At 34.3% G+C, this 15,293-nt stretch overlaps 1 protein-coding gene across 2 annotated transcripts; it reads left to right on the forward strand.

Moving 5' to 3' along the window:
* Positions 1–174: 174 nt before the first annotated feature.
* LOC132276960 (uncharacterized) lies at positions 175–9,127 on the forward strand. 2 transcript variants are annotated; one of them, XM_059778626.1, is made up of 8 exons: positions 175–342; positions 796–874; positions 1,921–2,040; positions 2,134–2,212; positions 2,565–2,651; positions 3,790–3,852; positions 6,806–6,885; positions 8,932–9,127. In XM_059778626.1, exons 2-8 carry the CDS (start codon positions 819–821, stop codon positions 8,942–8,944), a joined length of 498 nt encoding a protein of 165 aa, XP_059634609.1. In that variant the 5' UTR covers positions 175–342; positions 796–818; the 3' UTR covers positions 8,945–9,127. The 2 variants fall into 2 exon arrangements, with proteins under 2 accessions (XP_059634609.1, XP_059634610.1); XM_059778627.1 differs by lacking the exons at positions 6,806–6,885; positions 8,932–9,127 and adding an exon at positions 6,138–6,585 and having other exon boundaries at positions 182–342.
* The last annotated feature ends 6,166 nt before the right edge of the window (positions 9,128–15,293 follow it).

The raw sequence follows: 15,293 nt of genomic DNA on the forward strand, positions 1-15,293 counted from the left end.
GAGAGTCTTAGGCTTCTAAGGGCTGGCGCAACACAGTCGCTCAAATGACGAACACAACACATTACCCGCTTTTATAAGCGGGTAGACCCAATCTATTTTGGGTTTAACCCAAACCAGGCCCAATTTCCATTCTATTATCTGCAAGTTGGCAACTATATACGTAGCAAGTTAGCGACACGAGCACATCCAGTCACAGGCCCATTGCATTAGCGGCTAACTAGACCCATCCATTGGTGACCAGCCCTAACTCGTACTTGATGAATCAAAGTTCTCGGTGCTCCGTCTCCCTTTCACTCACACACACACTGGCTCAAACACACGTACAACTGACGGAAAACGAAGGTATTTTACTTTGAGCTGCAATTTCCTTTTCAATTTCTTTGATTAGTTCCACTGCACTATTATTCTTATTTTGTTTGATCAGTTATACTTTACCCTACAAAGTTCTCAAATCATCTTTTCATGTAAATCACTTCTAGGATTGACTACCATTTCTTCATTTTCCTTGTAATTTTATATACGAAGTCTAATTTTAGGTTAAGCTTCTTACGCCTTTAACTTAATTTTTCCTATTGTCTATTGGTTGAGGCTTTTATCTTTACTTGGATTGGAGATCTCAATTTTGGGGTTGTGTTTTAATTTTTTGGATATCAAATTTACTTGATTGTAAAATCTGTAGCACTTTGTGTTCAGTATTGCTTTGCAGTTAGCACTTGCTGAGGACATTTCATAGCATTTGTCATTTCTTTTAAAGTATAGTGTTTGGTTTAAATATATGACTAATATATCTTGCAGAAACATAGAAAAATTGCTACCAGATGGAGGATTCGTCATTTTTTGGTACAATGATGAATCAGCTTCGTACAACGTGCAAGTATGTGCAGTACATTTCTACTTGTAACTTCCACACACACACAAAAGTACTTTGTTTCTTGAGTGTGTAACTTTTCATACTCAGTATTTCATTGTTGGAATGTGCCCTTTTCTTAATAAAATTCTCGCATGCAACATATTATCTTAACCGTTGTTTATTTCCTTTCCTCTCTCACCCAATTTAATGGAAAATTTTATGTTGGGATAATTTGTATAATATATGTACTGAGTCTCGTGCGGGGAAAACATCTTTTGGACTGATTTTCATATTTTCAAGACACTCTTGTGGCATTAACATCTTAAAGTTCAAACCCTCTGTATGCTATTTCTTCCACAAATTGAGGATGTTATTTATATAAGCTTTCTGATTGGCATTTTTTTTTTTTTTTTTTGGTTGCAAAATATTGTGTTTAAAATTTTCAAATTTCATATGATGACACTCACATGGATTAGACACCATACATGCTTGCTGACAGGAAATTAAAAGAAAACATGTCAAGCACAAGGACTATTTTTTCCTCATTGTTCTTTTCTTGTTTGAAAATGAGATTCTCTCTATTTTTGAAGATGCTAGGTTTTAGAAAAAGCTGATGATTTCCTTATTATTTCAATACAATTATACAGTTTTTTTGAATGAGAAAAATAACAAAGTTCTGCTTTGTTTACTTTGATAGGGGAAAAAAAAAAAAATCATTTTAAAATTTTGGAGACAGTGTTGATCCCACGTGAGCTATCATGACTGGCCCGTGTTAGTGTCCAAACACATGCTTGATTGAGGCATGGATCCTATGCAGTTTGTGTTTGTGCCATTCATGTAAAGATAAAATTATTAACTTCTATTATTATTATTTTTGAAGAAATGAAGTGCCAAATATGCAGATTGTTTCTTAAGTTTGGTGTCTTAACGGGATGCACCCCCTTCTTAGTTCTGAGATATGGAATCACCTTAAGCATAGTTACACTGTTTGATCCAATTTTCCTCTTGTCCATCACTGAAGTACCTCTTTTCTGACATGCCTTTACTGTGTCATTTGTAAAAATTCAAAGATATTATACTGGTTATCCGAAGGATCTCAGGCCATCTCGGGTTATTCATTTTACCTCAGAGCGTGAGTTTGTGCAGCTTCTACACCAAGGTTACCCTATGGTTGTGGCATTTACCATCAGGTGATTTGGAATTGATACTTTCTTATTTGTTGTTGTCTCCTATCTTCATCAAACTGACTCCTTGTGTCTATGTACTTATTTTGGATGGTCAAGGGGTAATTATACAAAACATCTTGACAAAGTACTGGAGGAAGCTGCAGTTGAGTTTTATCCGCATGTAAAATTTATGCGCGTAAGTTGCTTCTTGAAAATGAATTATGTATTGTCATATAACTCGGGTTATCATTAGTTATAATATGTTGAACCTGTTAATATGCATGATTTTTAATTTTCTTAACATCTTTTAGAAAAATGGTAAATTATATAGCCAAATCGAGCATTGTTCCTGCACTTTAAAGGGTGCATACAATTCCAGATAAAATTTTCATAGTTTAAACCTCTCTCTCTTTCTTTCGCGTGCGCTCGCTTGCTATGCATACATGATTGTACGCAAGTATCAATGAAGCATTTTGCAATAGCTCTGTCATCACAATAGTTAATACTCGAATCTCATGATTCTTAGTACTTGTGATGGTGTTTTTCAGGTTGAATGTCCAAAATATCCCGGCTTTTGTATTACACGACAGAGGAAGGAATATCCATTTATAGAAATATTTCATAGTCCAGAACAAGTAAGTAAGACTCAGCATGCTGATGTAAATTCTACTCAGACTTGGCGATTCTTGAAGTTTCATTTATGACAATTTAACTGTTGGATTGAATGTCTTCATGTTAATCTTGCACACCAAAAATCAAATTATTGGAGATTTAGAACTGCCTCATCAACATTACACTTTAAATGAAGTCTGATTCTAATATATCATTAACATAAAATTATGGGTTCATAGGGTGGACACTTTTGTCTGATTGACTTAATATTTGTCATGCATAACAGATACAGTAAACATATATAACCCAACGGTCGAATTTGAAAATACAAAATCTATAAAAGTATTATAGGGTGTAACAATCAATGCAAGTTGTATATACAAAAATACAAACGTTTATATCTTTGGGGGGTCTTTAATTTTTTTTTGGGAGGGGGGTGAGGGGAGGGGTGCTCTTCTATTTTGTGACAATTTTTTAGCACTTTTCTTGTAGTCTTTGCCTAGAGATGGCAATTTCCTCCAACCCGCTGGGTTTTTGCCCCGCTCCACTCTTAATGGGGCGGATTTGGTAGCTCCATAAATGGGTTTGGGGCGGATATGGTAAAGAATTGAAAACCCGAAACGGGTTTGGGGCGTGGACGGATTTAGTGATGCCCCCACACCGCCCCCCCCGGCGACCCGACCCCACCCCGATTATATATATATATATATATAAAGTATATATTTAAGTTAAGTGTCCATTAGTATATTTTGACTAAATATTCGCTAGAATAACTACTTGCTAAAATTCCACAATTGTGCACGTGATTCAATCTTCAAGAATCAATCAAGGATTCAAGATCTTAGTATTCTATCCCAAGTCCAGGAATTAATTCAATAGTTTCAACTTTACCGCAATTAAACGGAGTATGCGGGACGGGGTCGGTATTTTGTCTACCGGAGTAGGGGGGCGGGGATGGTATACCAATTATAAAGTTAGAGCGGAGTTGGTATGATAGATTTTTTAACGGGGCGGAGTGGAGTAGGTTTAGCCTACTCCACCCCAGCTCCGCCCTGTTGCCATCCCTATGACTTTGCCTTCTTGACATTCAATGTTGTGTTAGTATTATTTTCAACGGATGTTTGAATTTCTGTTGAGTGGTTTATGTTCTTTCTTGTGCAGGCGGCTAATCAAGGGAGGGTTGCTGATCCAAATATTACAAAGTACTCTGTGAAAGTTTTACCTGTGAGTTTCAAGTGTTATATATATATATATATATATTATATTTTGATTGTAGTAATTTGACAAGTTTGCTTGCTAACTTTTTCCATTTGCTAACTTCAGACTTCAGAGGCTCTTACTATTGCACTTTGAAAACGATAGTTCAAAGAGTCAACCCTTTTGTTTTTTCTACTATGTTCAGGAAGGGGTGGGTGGTATGGGAATGCTAAGTATGATGATTCCTAGACAATATTTGATAATACTTGCCATTTACATATTTTGTTCGATTTAAAGGTTTTCTTGATAAGGTCTAGATATATATACAATAAGAGATCAAAAATTCATTTTCGAAAATTGGCAACACACCAGCCCTCATTTCCAGTTGAAAAGAAAAGAACTACCTGTGTTCAAGATAATAAAAATAGTTCCACACTTAGGAAGAAATTTGCTGTTATATGCATTGCGATGAGTAAAAGATAGACGAGATGAAGAGAACCAGCCTAGTACTTGGAAAAAAGAGAGGATAGAATTTACAGAGCTCACTTGAAGAGTAAATCATTATTTCATCATAGATAAGCATGTATCTTGTTCAAATATTTTTTTTTTTTTGATAAGTAAGATTTTAGCAAGTATCTTGTTCAATTATAAAACATTAGAAAGAAAGAAAAAGAAAAAAAGGAGCTAAGCGCTTATAGGAGATCTACCCTTGCTAATTTCTATTGATGCATGATTTACAACATATATCTTGATGTGTAACGTAATCAAAGCCTTTATTTTACCACCTCCACCATTTTACCTGGTAACTTGAGGGGCACCCGCATGCTAACAATCAAATTCTTGATTGAAGGACCTCTTTTAATTGGTAAAAATTCACAGTAAGATCTTACGATTGCAGATTACAAACTATTAGGGACCCAAGAACCATTTCCAAACATCATTTTCTTTCCTTGTCATTATATTTTTCTTGATGAGCAATAAAATAGGGTGTCACGGTGTTTTTTTATTTATTATTTATTTATTTATTTATTTTTTTGGTGTGTGTGTGTGTGTGGCGTGTTTCAAACCAAGGCTTTGTGGGCAAGAGGAGTCTAGTCTGCTTCTCGAGACGCCAAGAAAGAGAGAAACCAAACTATAATTAGAAACTGCCTATTGACATCTTTTCTGGGTTCGACTGGCTATAAAGCCAATCACTGGTACCAATATGGCAATAATCCTCTCTTCTGAAGTTTCATTTTTGAAGCAGAAATATTTCTCCACTAGACAGTAAAAACTATTTATCCGCTTACTCCTCTTCAATCCACAGCGTGAACATCAAATGTTAACCAAAATTGATTTTGGCAAGATGTCTCCTGAAATAAATCTCCAACTTTATGGCACCATGAATAGTTTTGAGAACCCATTCTGAAAACAAACCTTCTAGAAACTTTAAATCTTCTAGCCACCACATGATAAGCTGATCTAACTGGTAAGTAAACTTGCTAGTGTGTACTACCCAAACATATCCTTTTTATTTGTTTTTTTATTTAAATATGGTAAGAAAGCATATATATTTTGTTATTGAAATTAAAAGCACCAACATAAAGGCATTAAGATAATTGTGGAAGAAGGTCTTAGGTCTGCACCTTCAATCCCTTAATTTATGGTGCTAAGCACCACGTTTGTTGAATAGATGGATAATGTATTTTGTATATTTAGTTTAAATGATAGTTGAAAACCATTGACAGTAAATTGGTGGTGTATGTATGATAGCATTCTTTTACTTCTTTCTTTATACATTCGTTTATTTTCTTATGGAGTTCTGAAGAAAGGATATCTTTTGAGTGGGTGATATCTTTGTTTAATGGGAATAAGGAGAATGTTATTGAAACTTGATAGCTTGCAATTTTGCTTATTTTTTAAGACTCTTTTCTATCAATCCTCCAAGTCCAAGGTATCATCTGCTAGCATTTTTAGAAGTAATTTTCCTCCTCGTGCTTTATTTTTTGCTTCTTTGTTACAAGTCTCTCTACTATCATATCATTCTACTCGGTATCATCTGCCAGCACTTTTAGAAGTACTTTTCCTCATTGCGAAAGCAAACATTGCTTTGTTTTTTGCTTTTGGAAGCAAGAAAAGCACTTCCAGAGTGCTAATCGAATAATCACTTAGCAGCTAGGTCATTGGTAAATTGTGATCATATCATATAAGTTCTGTTGCGATTTGCAGTACAGTCCTTTTTGTTTTTGTTTTGTTTTTTTTTTTTTTTTTTATAAATTTAAATTTCATTCTATTAAATTTAATCGTATTTTTACTTTTTCTTCAATAAACAGTTCAACTACGACCTCAGTGCCTATGGATTTAGAGAATATTTCAAACGCCATGGCATACGGTCATCTGATTCCAAGTGAATGATGGTGAAGAATCAATTTGGTATTGTACTTTATTAAAATGAAAAAGCAGTTCGGGGTTGATTATAATATTAATTTTGAGATTCCTTACAAAATCTGGGTTTGAGCTCTGAAAATAGCTAGGCATCTAGTGCACTATAACAGGTTAAAAAGATTGCAAAAGCGCTGTTTTGCTATAAACAAATATTTTGGTACTCACACCCCTCGGAGCATTTATATGTTTCTCTTGGTCACCCTCACTATTTCTTACACGAAACATATGTAAACACTCACAGTAAGTGATCTATTATTTGGCATTGTAGGTTCTTTTTATTGTTTAGAGGCATATATATATATATATAAAAGATATTGAACAGTGGTTCCATTTCAAGTGTTTGTTGTAGTGTCTGATTTCTTAATATCTGGACGAGTGACATGAGGTTCAATTGATCTTTTTCTTTTCTGAGGTCAAATATCTACTTAAATTGACCCATTTTTGTTTTGTTTTGTTATTTATTATTTATTACAGTATTTATTTTTATCTTCCTCTTCCAACCCTTTGGTTTTTTTTTTTTTTTTTTTTTTTTTTCATAATTGGGTTTGTATAAAAGAACGAAAAAGTATTTACAGGCGCACAGAGAGCATTCCAAGACACGACTCTTATGGACCCCACCCTGAAGCACCAAACTGGGTAAGTCGGACGAAATATTATTTGATTCGGTACATGTTCATGAAACAGCAAATACCAAATGAAACATGAAACTATCCCCATCTCTCTGTGTGTATTTATTTTTATCTTCCTCTTCCAACCCTTTGTTTTACCTCATCAACTGAAACTATCCCCATCTCTCTGTGTGTAAAATCACTTGGAACCCGATTCCGTAATTTAACCTGAATTAAAACCTACAATCATGGAAACTCCACTTCAAGTTGTGCAAAATCAATTGAGACTCGATTCCATTACATCAATTTAAACAACCACCATGGAGAATGGAAACGACCTTTATACTCTGGTTGGTTGGAGTGATGAAAAATGGATGGATGGAAGGAAAATGAGAAGGGACGGATGAGGATGAGGCATCTTTAGGGAAGGAAATGTGTTTTTTTCATTTTTTATTTGGTCAGATGGAATGGATATTGGAAAGAATGGATGGGGTGATATTTTTTTTTGGTTGAAAATAAGGGAAAAGGGAGTTTTATATTCTTTATTTTATAAAATTAGACATTCATTCTAAATATTTGGGAAGGTTAAAAATGCATATTTGTGGTAATTATCACTCCTTTCTCTCTCATTTTCTTTTCAATTTTGGACGGATAGAAAAATACAAAACAATCCTCCCTCTTTTCCCTTTCCTTCGATCAAAAACGAAAAAGACTCATTTATCCTTCACATTCATCCCTCAATTCTTTCCTCCAACCAAATATAGCATTAAGGTATATATACGTTTGTGTGTATTTTGGCTTTTAGGCTCTATTTGTTTCTTAGGAAAATATTTTCTTTTTCAGGTAAAATATATATATTTTTATTTTTATTTTTCGATGTTTAGCAAAGGTCTAGGTCAAGGTTGATGTCGAGTCCATTAGGTGAGATGTGTAAAATAACTTGTCATAAATTGATGAATAAATTATTTTTGTTAAGTTTTAATATTTTTACAACATCTAAACACTAAAAAACGGAGAAATATTTTTTTGGCTCAAACAAATGGAACCTTAACGTGCAATGAAATTAGGTGCAGGGATGACAATGAGGTGCGTATGAAACGCCCTTTAAAAACGCCCTTAATGTGCAATGAAATTAGGTGTAGGGTTCAGAATTTGAGACAAATGTTAAATAAGGAGGGTGTAGATGAGATTGCGAGATGCACTTTCATGTTTCATTTGGTATTTGCTGTTTCATGAACATGTACCGAATCAAATAATATTTCGTACCCCTCTAGTGGACCAATACGAAGTAAATGTGACTAAGCTTATATTTAATGTGCGTGTAACTATACGCACCAATAAATTAATGCAAATATAAGCATTTTTTACTCCCAACACCCAAATAATAATTTAAAATTTATCTTACAAACTGTAACAAGCATTTTGATGAGATTACTCTTGCAAACTGTTAAAAAAAAAAAAAAAAAATCTCCTGCAAAAAGGGTCATTGATCGATCGGTATTCTTCTGTAAATTTGGAATTCAATTCTCTTAATTGCAAGAACAGTCATTGACGTTCTTATGTATAATAATGTTACTGTTTGATATATATGCACTACTTAATACGATGTTATATCGTTTTGGAGTTTTCATTTTGGTTAGATAAACAACTCACCCACACATTAATTTTTGACTCATTTAGAATTGGAACCCTAATGTTCGAAAACTTATTAAAGTTCCGGAATTATGCGATAATGTGATATTATTCATTTATAAGCTGCCATTCAATTAAATATGTCAATGTTTTTTAATTGCTGATTGATCGAAACACACATTGGGAATTTGGGACTAATTTTTGTTCAGCTTCCTCTTTGAAAAGAAAAATATATACCACCTAACTCAAACGACCCACTTAGTATGCAATAATGCACAATACAAGGTTGTTATTTGTGTGTACTTGCATATATGGCCCTAGCATGTACAACTCTACAACCTATATATATATAGAGGGAGAGAGAACTTGTACACACACACACACACACACACACACACGTGTATAGAATATTTATAACTTTCGTTGTCCATTTTTAATGCAGAAAACAGCACTAAAGACTGAAGTAGTGAAGTGGAACGCACACACCCACAAACTGGAAATCTCCATAAAAGAGGCAGTCACTTTGGCAGACATGAAGAATCTTGTATTGGAATCTGGATTCACTATACTTTCAGACCTCTGTTTGTTGTGACAAAATTAAGTAAATTAGTATATCATAGGATATATATCATAGTTCAATGTTCATAGTTTTACCCATATAAAATATTTGGGGATTGATGAAAATTTTCAGAACATTTTAAAATCTGGTTAGAAAAGAAAATTGAAAATTTTGAGAAAAAATCACTTTTCATAAATACCTATTCAAATTATAAAATGGTAATATATATATATATATATATATATATTAAAATTTTCATGCTAACCAAATTTACATGAACCCTTAATTTTCTTTTACTTTATAGACGTATAATCTCATTTTTGCCCTTTTGAATTGTTGAAAACATTTCCAAATTATTAATCTCACTCTCACAGTAAGCACTCAAGCTCTTTCCATTTTCAACCTCTTTCAATTTTTCACCAATTTGTTTTCAACCCCATTTACAGATTCAGGCAACATCAACATAAGAAATAGATATATCATACCCGTCCAAAACTCCATTTGCGTCACATTTGGGATAAAGATTGGGTTGGTCTATATATATATACATATATAGATAAACAGCTCATCCATACATTAATTTTTGGCTCATTTAAAATTCAAACTCTATTGTTCGAGAAATTATTAGAGTTCAGAGATTATGTGGTAATGTGATATTGTTCATTTACAAGCTGTCATTCAATTAAATATGTCAATTTTATTCAATTTTTTAATTGCGTTACAACTTGTGATAATGTGATCGATTGAAACACGTATTCTGCCTATTTTTTGATCAGCTCCTCTTTGAAAAAAAAATATATATACCACCTAACTGAAACGACCCCAGTTCGTGTGCAATAATGCACAATAAAAGGTTGTTATTTGTGTGTAGTTGCATATATGGCCTAGCATGTAGAACTCTCTCTCTCTCCATATATAGAACTTATATATACATGTATAAAATATGAATTGACATCTTTGTTTGATATATAAACTTTCATTTTCCCGAACAGTTAAAACTTTCGTTGTCCATTTTTAATGCAGACAACAGCACTGAAGTAGTGAAGTGAGAGGCACACCCACAAACAATGGAAATCTCCATAAAAAAGGCAGTCACTTTGGCAGACATGAAGGATCTTGTATTGGAATCTGGATTCACGTACTAATACTTTCAGACCTCTATTTATTTGTGACAAAATTAAGTAAATTATAACATAGGGAAACTATGAAAATTGAACTATGATATATATATATATATATAGATATATATATATCATAGTTCAATGTTCATAGTTTTACCCATATAGAATATTTGGAGAGAGATGAAAATTTTCAGAATATTTTAGAAGTTTGGTTAGAAAAGAAAAGTGAAAATTTTGAGAAAAAATCACTTTCCACACTTACCTATTTAAATTATAAAATGATAATTTATATATATATATATATATTTGTAAAATTTTCATGCTAACTAAATTTACAAGAAATCTTAATGTTTCTTTACTTTACTTCACTTTTTTTATTTTAACTTTTAACCACTACGTGATATAAAGTAGATGTATAGTCTCAGTTTTGCCCTTTTGAATTGTTACAAACATATCCAAATTATTAATCTCACTCTCACAATAAGCACTCAAGCTCTTTCCATTTTCAACCTCTTTCAATCTCTCACCAATTTGTTTTCAACCCCATTTACAGATTCAGGCAACATCAACATAAGAAATACCAATGTGCTCAGCTTGCTGGCGGATTTTCACAGCTTGCAATGACTCAAGTTTGGAAATCGCTTTGACTGGGTATGGTGAAAGGTCAAGTGGATATTGGTGGTTTAGTGCAAAACTTGACTCGAGGAGAAGGGGATGTATTTGGAGCTTCTGAGAGCATCACTCGTGCTGTAATATCTTGGCTTCATCTTGCTCTGTTTTCAATTATATGTTGTCGTGTAAATTTTGTTGGCCAGGCTAATATCAAAGCCTTAGAGATTGACCTCATGTATGTTATGTTTGTTGAATATTTGTATGTTAATATTCTTACAGTAGTGAAAGAAGACTCAGGTAATTTTGTTATATAATGGTATTTTGGTTGTGAGGGAAAAATTGTTAATAAAAATAAATTAATGTATCATATACTATAGTATAATTTATTTAAATATTATTTGTAAATATAATATTTATTATAATAATCTATATATATATATATTTATATAGTTTAATATCAAGAAAATAAAACTATAAAAGAACCTGATAAAGTCGAGGCTAGAATTTAATTCTATATCCTTAAGACAGATACGCCCCGCTACGGTGCTAACGGACTCTTCGGCGTCTATCTCCCAGGATACAACGACTTTTCTTCCTTTGGTAGTAGCACTTCAAACCAATGGAATAGGCGAACCGGCTCGGTGTAGTACTCTCTGATGAACTCAGACTCGGAGACCAGGATTGAACCCTAACTCGGAAACCAAGGTTCGAACCCAATCCAAACCAGTTTAGGTTGAACCCAAACCGAACAAGAAGAATTAGAAGAAGAAATTCAGAAGAAGAGAAGAAGATTTCTGAATTTGGTGTGAAATGAAATGAACCCAATGATGGGTATTTATAGGCTTGTTGGTGCCTATTCTCAATGGGTGTACCCATAGTCCGAATGGGTGCAACCATTGTTGACCAATCAGAATTAAAAAACTGTTGGTGGCTTTTAATTTGTAAAGGGTGCAACTCTTGGTTCAAAATTTAAAACTGAATCCTTTTAATTCTGATCCAGCCCAGCAAGCAAATAACCCAACTCGGCTATTAATTCAGCCCAGTAAACAGGCCCATTTTGATAAGTCTAGCAACAAAATAAAATTACCACACAGGCCCATCCTAACTTTGGGTAAAAAGTTAAACCCATTTCACAATCAAGCCCCGACCCGCCCCGCCCTAGCCCGGACCGGGTCGGGTCGGGCGGGCGGTGCGCGCGTGTGGTAGTTGGTTCGGATCCAGGCTAGCCTAGGTCCTCCCCCTCTTAAAAACTTGGGTGCCCTTGGGCCCAAACCCAAATCCCATACTAGACATATATATACTCAAGGTTGCTTTGCTACTTTTTCGATGTGGGACAAGCATTTCCCACTTTATTCACACCCATTTAGGCTTTATAAATCACTTACTTTGGAGCCAATTTCTCATTCACCCGGAAACGGATTTGAGAAAATAAATATACCACGTTCATCTCCTCGCAGAGAGGAACGCGCTCATCAATAGATTCGCAAAAAATTCTTAGCGGAATCTTTTTAATAATCCTTCCAAAGTTTGTGTTTTCTAATGCCGTTTCCAACAATCCCCCACATGAATGAAAATTTTCGCAGATTACAAAAGGAGAAGATACAGACACTATAGAGAGTACTATTGGAAAGTTACTGCATCGGGATAGGTAGCTTTTGGCCTTGAACCTTCCCTAGTGTATTACTATCGGATTTACTAGCTAACCAGTGAACATTATGTCTTGAACTGTTCAGCCATTGATGTAAACCAAGACAATAGCAAACACACAATTCCTTCCCACACAAAGTCGGTTCTCACGGTTGTGTTCATATGGCCCTGAACAACGCCTGGTATTTCATGAGCGCTCCAGAAAACTTAGCCTTGGAAGTTCTCATAGAAGCGGCCCCACTTCACACTCATATAGGTGACTTCTTATTAAGAGTATCCTACCATACCCCACTTGAATTTTCAAGGTATAAGAGTCATTAAAAGCATAGCTTATCCTACTCATCGCTGTAGGTAACACTGTTTCATCATAGAAATGGGTAGAAGATTGAATCTTCCCAGTGCTTCTGGTGAGCCATTCAGAATTTCTGTTGTCCCTTTGAACCTAGATCTTGGGATCTCCAGTCAACTAGGTTGGGTTTCCATTAAGATGACTCGTTAGCTTTCGGCTTTAATCCCATTCCCCTCGATGAACTATATACTTGCTCTCTTGTCAAACCTTTTGTAAACGGATCCGCTAAATTATCTTTTGACCTGATATAATCTATTGAGATTATCCCACTTGAGAGCAATTGTCTAACGGTATTATGTCGTCGACGTATATGTCGAGACTTACCGTTGTACATATTACTTTGTGCCCTTCCAATTGCTGATTGACTATCACAATGTATACATATAGCGGGCACCGGTTTAGGCCAATTTGGAATATCTTCTAAGAAATTACGAAGCCACTCAGCTTCTTCACCTGCTTTATCCAAAGCAATAAATTCAGATTCCATAGTGGATCTGGCAATACAAGTTTGTTTTGAAGATTTCCAAGATATGGCACCTCCTCCAATAGTAAAGACATAGCCACTTGTGGATTTAGAATCCTTAGTATCTGATATCCAATTAGCATCACTGTATCCTTCAAGTACTGCTGGATATCTAGAATAATGTAATCCATAACTTATAGTATATTTTAAATACCTTAGAACCCTAATTATTGCAGTCCAATGGTTCTTTCCTGGATTACTAGTATATCTACTCAATTTATTAACTGAGTATGCTATGTCTGGGCGTGTGCAATTCGTCAAGTACATTAAGCTTCCTATAATGCGAGAATACTCAAGTTGTGATATGCTAGGACCAGTATTTTTCGATAAATGAAGATTTACATCAACAGGAGTCTTTACAAGACTACTATCCCCTTTATTAAACTTTTCTAATATTTTCTCAATATAGTGAGATTGAGATAATACTAGACCATCTGATGTTCTAGAAATCTTAATTCCTAGTATGACATCTGCTATGCCTAAATCTTTCATATCAAAATTTTTGGTCAACATCTTTTTAGTAGTTTTGATTATAACATCATTACTACCCATTATTAGCATATCATCCACATATAGGCACACAATGACATATCCATTTTGAGTGTTTTTCACATACACACATTTATCACACTCATTAATTTTAAAACCATTTGACAACATCACTTTGTCAAATTTTTCATGCCATTGTTTAGGTGCTTGTTTTAATCCATATAAGGATTTTACAAGTTTGCACACCTTCTTTTCTTTCCCTGGAACTATAAACCCTTCAGGTTGTTCCATATAAATTTCCTCCTCTAATTCACCATTTAAGAAGGCAGTCTTAACATCCATTTGATGTATTTCTAAGTTTTGCAGTGCTGCAATAGCTAGTAACAATCTAATGGATGTTATTCTTGTGACTGGTGAATATGTATCAAAATAATCCAGGCCTTCTTTTTGCCTATATCCCTTAGCAACAAGTCGGGCTTTATATTTTTCAATTGAACCATCAGGCTTTATCTTCCTCTTGAAAATCCACTTATACCCTAAAGGTTTAGTACCAGGAGGAAGATCCACCAACTCCCAAGTATGATTTTGCATGATGGATTCAATTTCACTATTTATGGCTTCTTTCCATAAATTAGCTTCAGGAGAAGACATAGCTTCCTTGTAGCTTTGTGGCTCATTCTCCAATATATATGTCAGAAAGTCAGGACCGAATGACTTAGACGTTCTAGCTCTTTTGCTACGTCTAGGTTCTTCCTCATTTTTATCATCTATAGACTCTTGGTCTATATTCTCTTGTATATTGCTATTAGCAGTATCATAATTTCTTTTAAGAGGATTTTTGCAAGGAAATATATCCTCAAAGAAATAAGCATTCCTTGACTCAATAATTGTATTGACATGGATATCAGGAATGTCTGATTTATGCACAAGAAAACGATATGCACTACTATTCTGTGCATAGCCTATGAAAATACCATCAAAGGTTTTTGGTCCTATCTTAACTTTCTTAGGAGTAGGAACCGCAACCTTAGCTAAACACCCCCACACTTTTAAGAATTTATAGTAAGGTTTTTGACCTTTCCATAATTCATAAGGTGTCACATTTGATTTCTTTTGAGGTACCTTGTTGAGAACATAATTAGCAGAGAGCAAAGCTTCCCCCCACAAATTCTGGGTTAAACCAGAACTTATCAACATAGCATTCATCATTTCTTTTAAGGTACGATTTTTGCGTTCAGCAACACCGTTCTGTTGAGGTGAATAAGGAGCGGTAGTTTGGTGAATAATACCATGTTCTGAACAAATGTCAGCGAATGGTATTTCGTATTCACCACCTCTATCACTTCTAAACATCTTTATCTTTTTTCCAAGTTGATTCTCAACCTCATTCTTGTAATGTTTAAACATTTTCAAGGCTTCATCTTTACTTCTTAACAAGTATACATAACAATATCTTGTGCAGTCATCAATAAAAGTAACGAAATACTTTTTCCCACCTCTAGTT

Source organism: Cornus florida, unplaced genomic scaffold, assembly GCF_030987335.1.
Source record: "Cornus florida cultivar Cherokee Brave unplaced genomic scaffold, ASM3098733v1 CherokeeBrave_3.0.0_Hap2_Chr10, whole genome shotgun sequence".
Taxonomy (NCBI): domain Eukaryota; kingdom Viridiplantae; phylum Streptophyta; class Magnoliopsida; order Cornales; family Cornaceae; genus Cornus; species Cornus florida.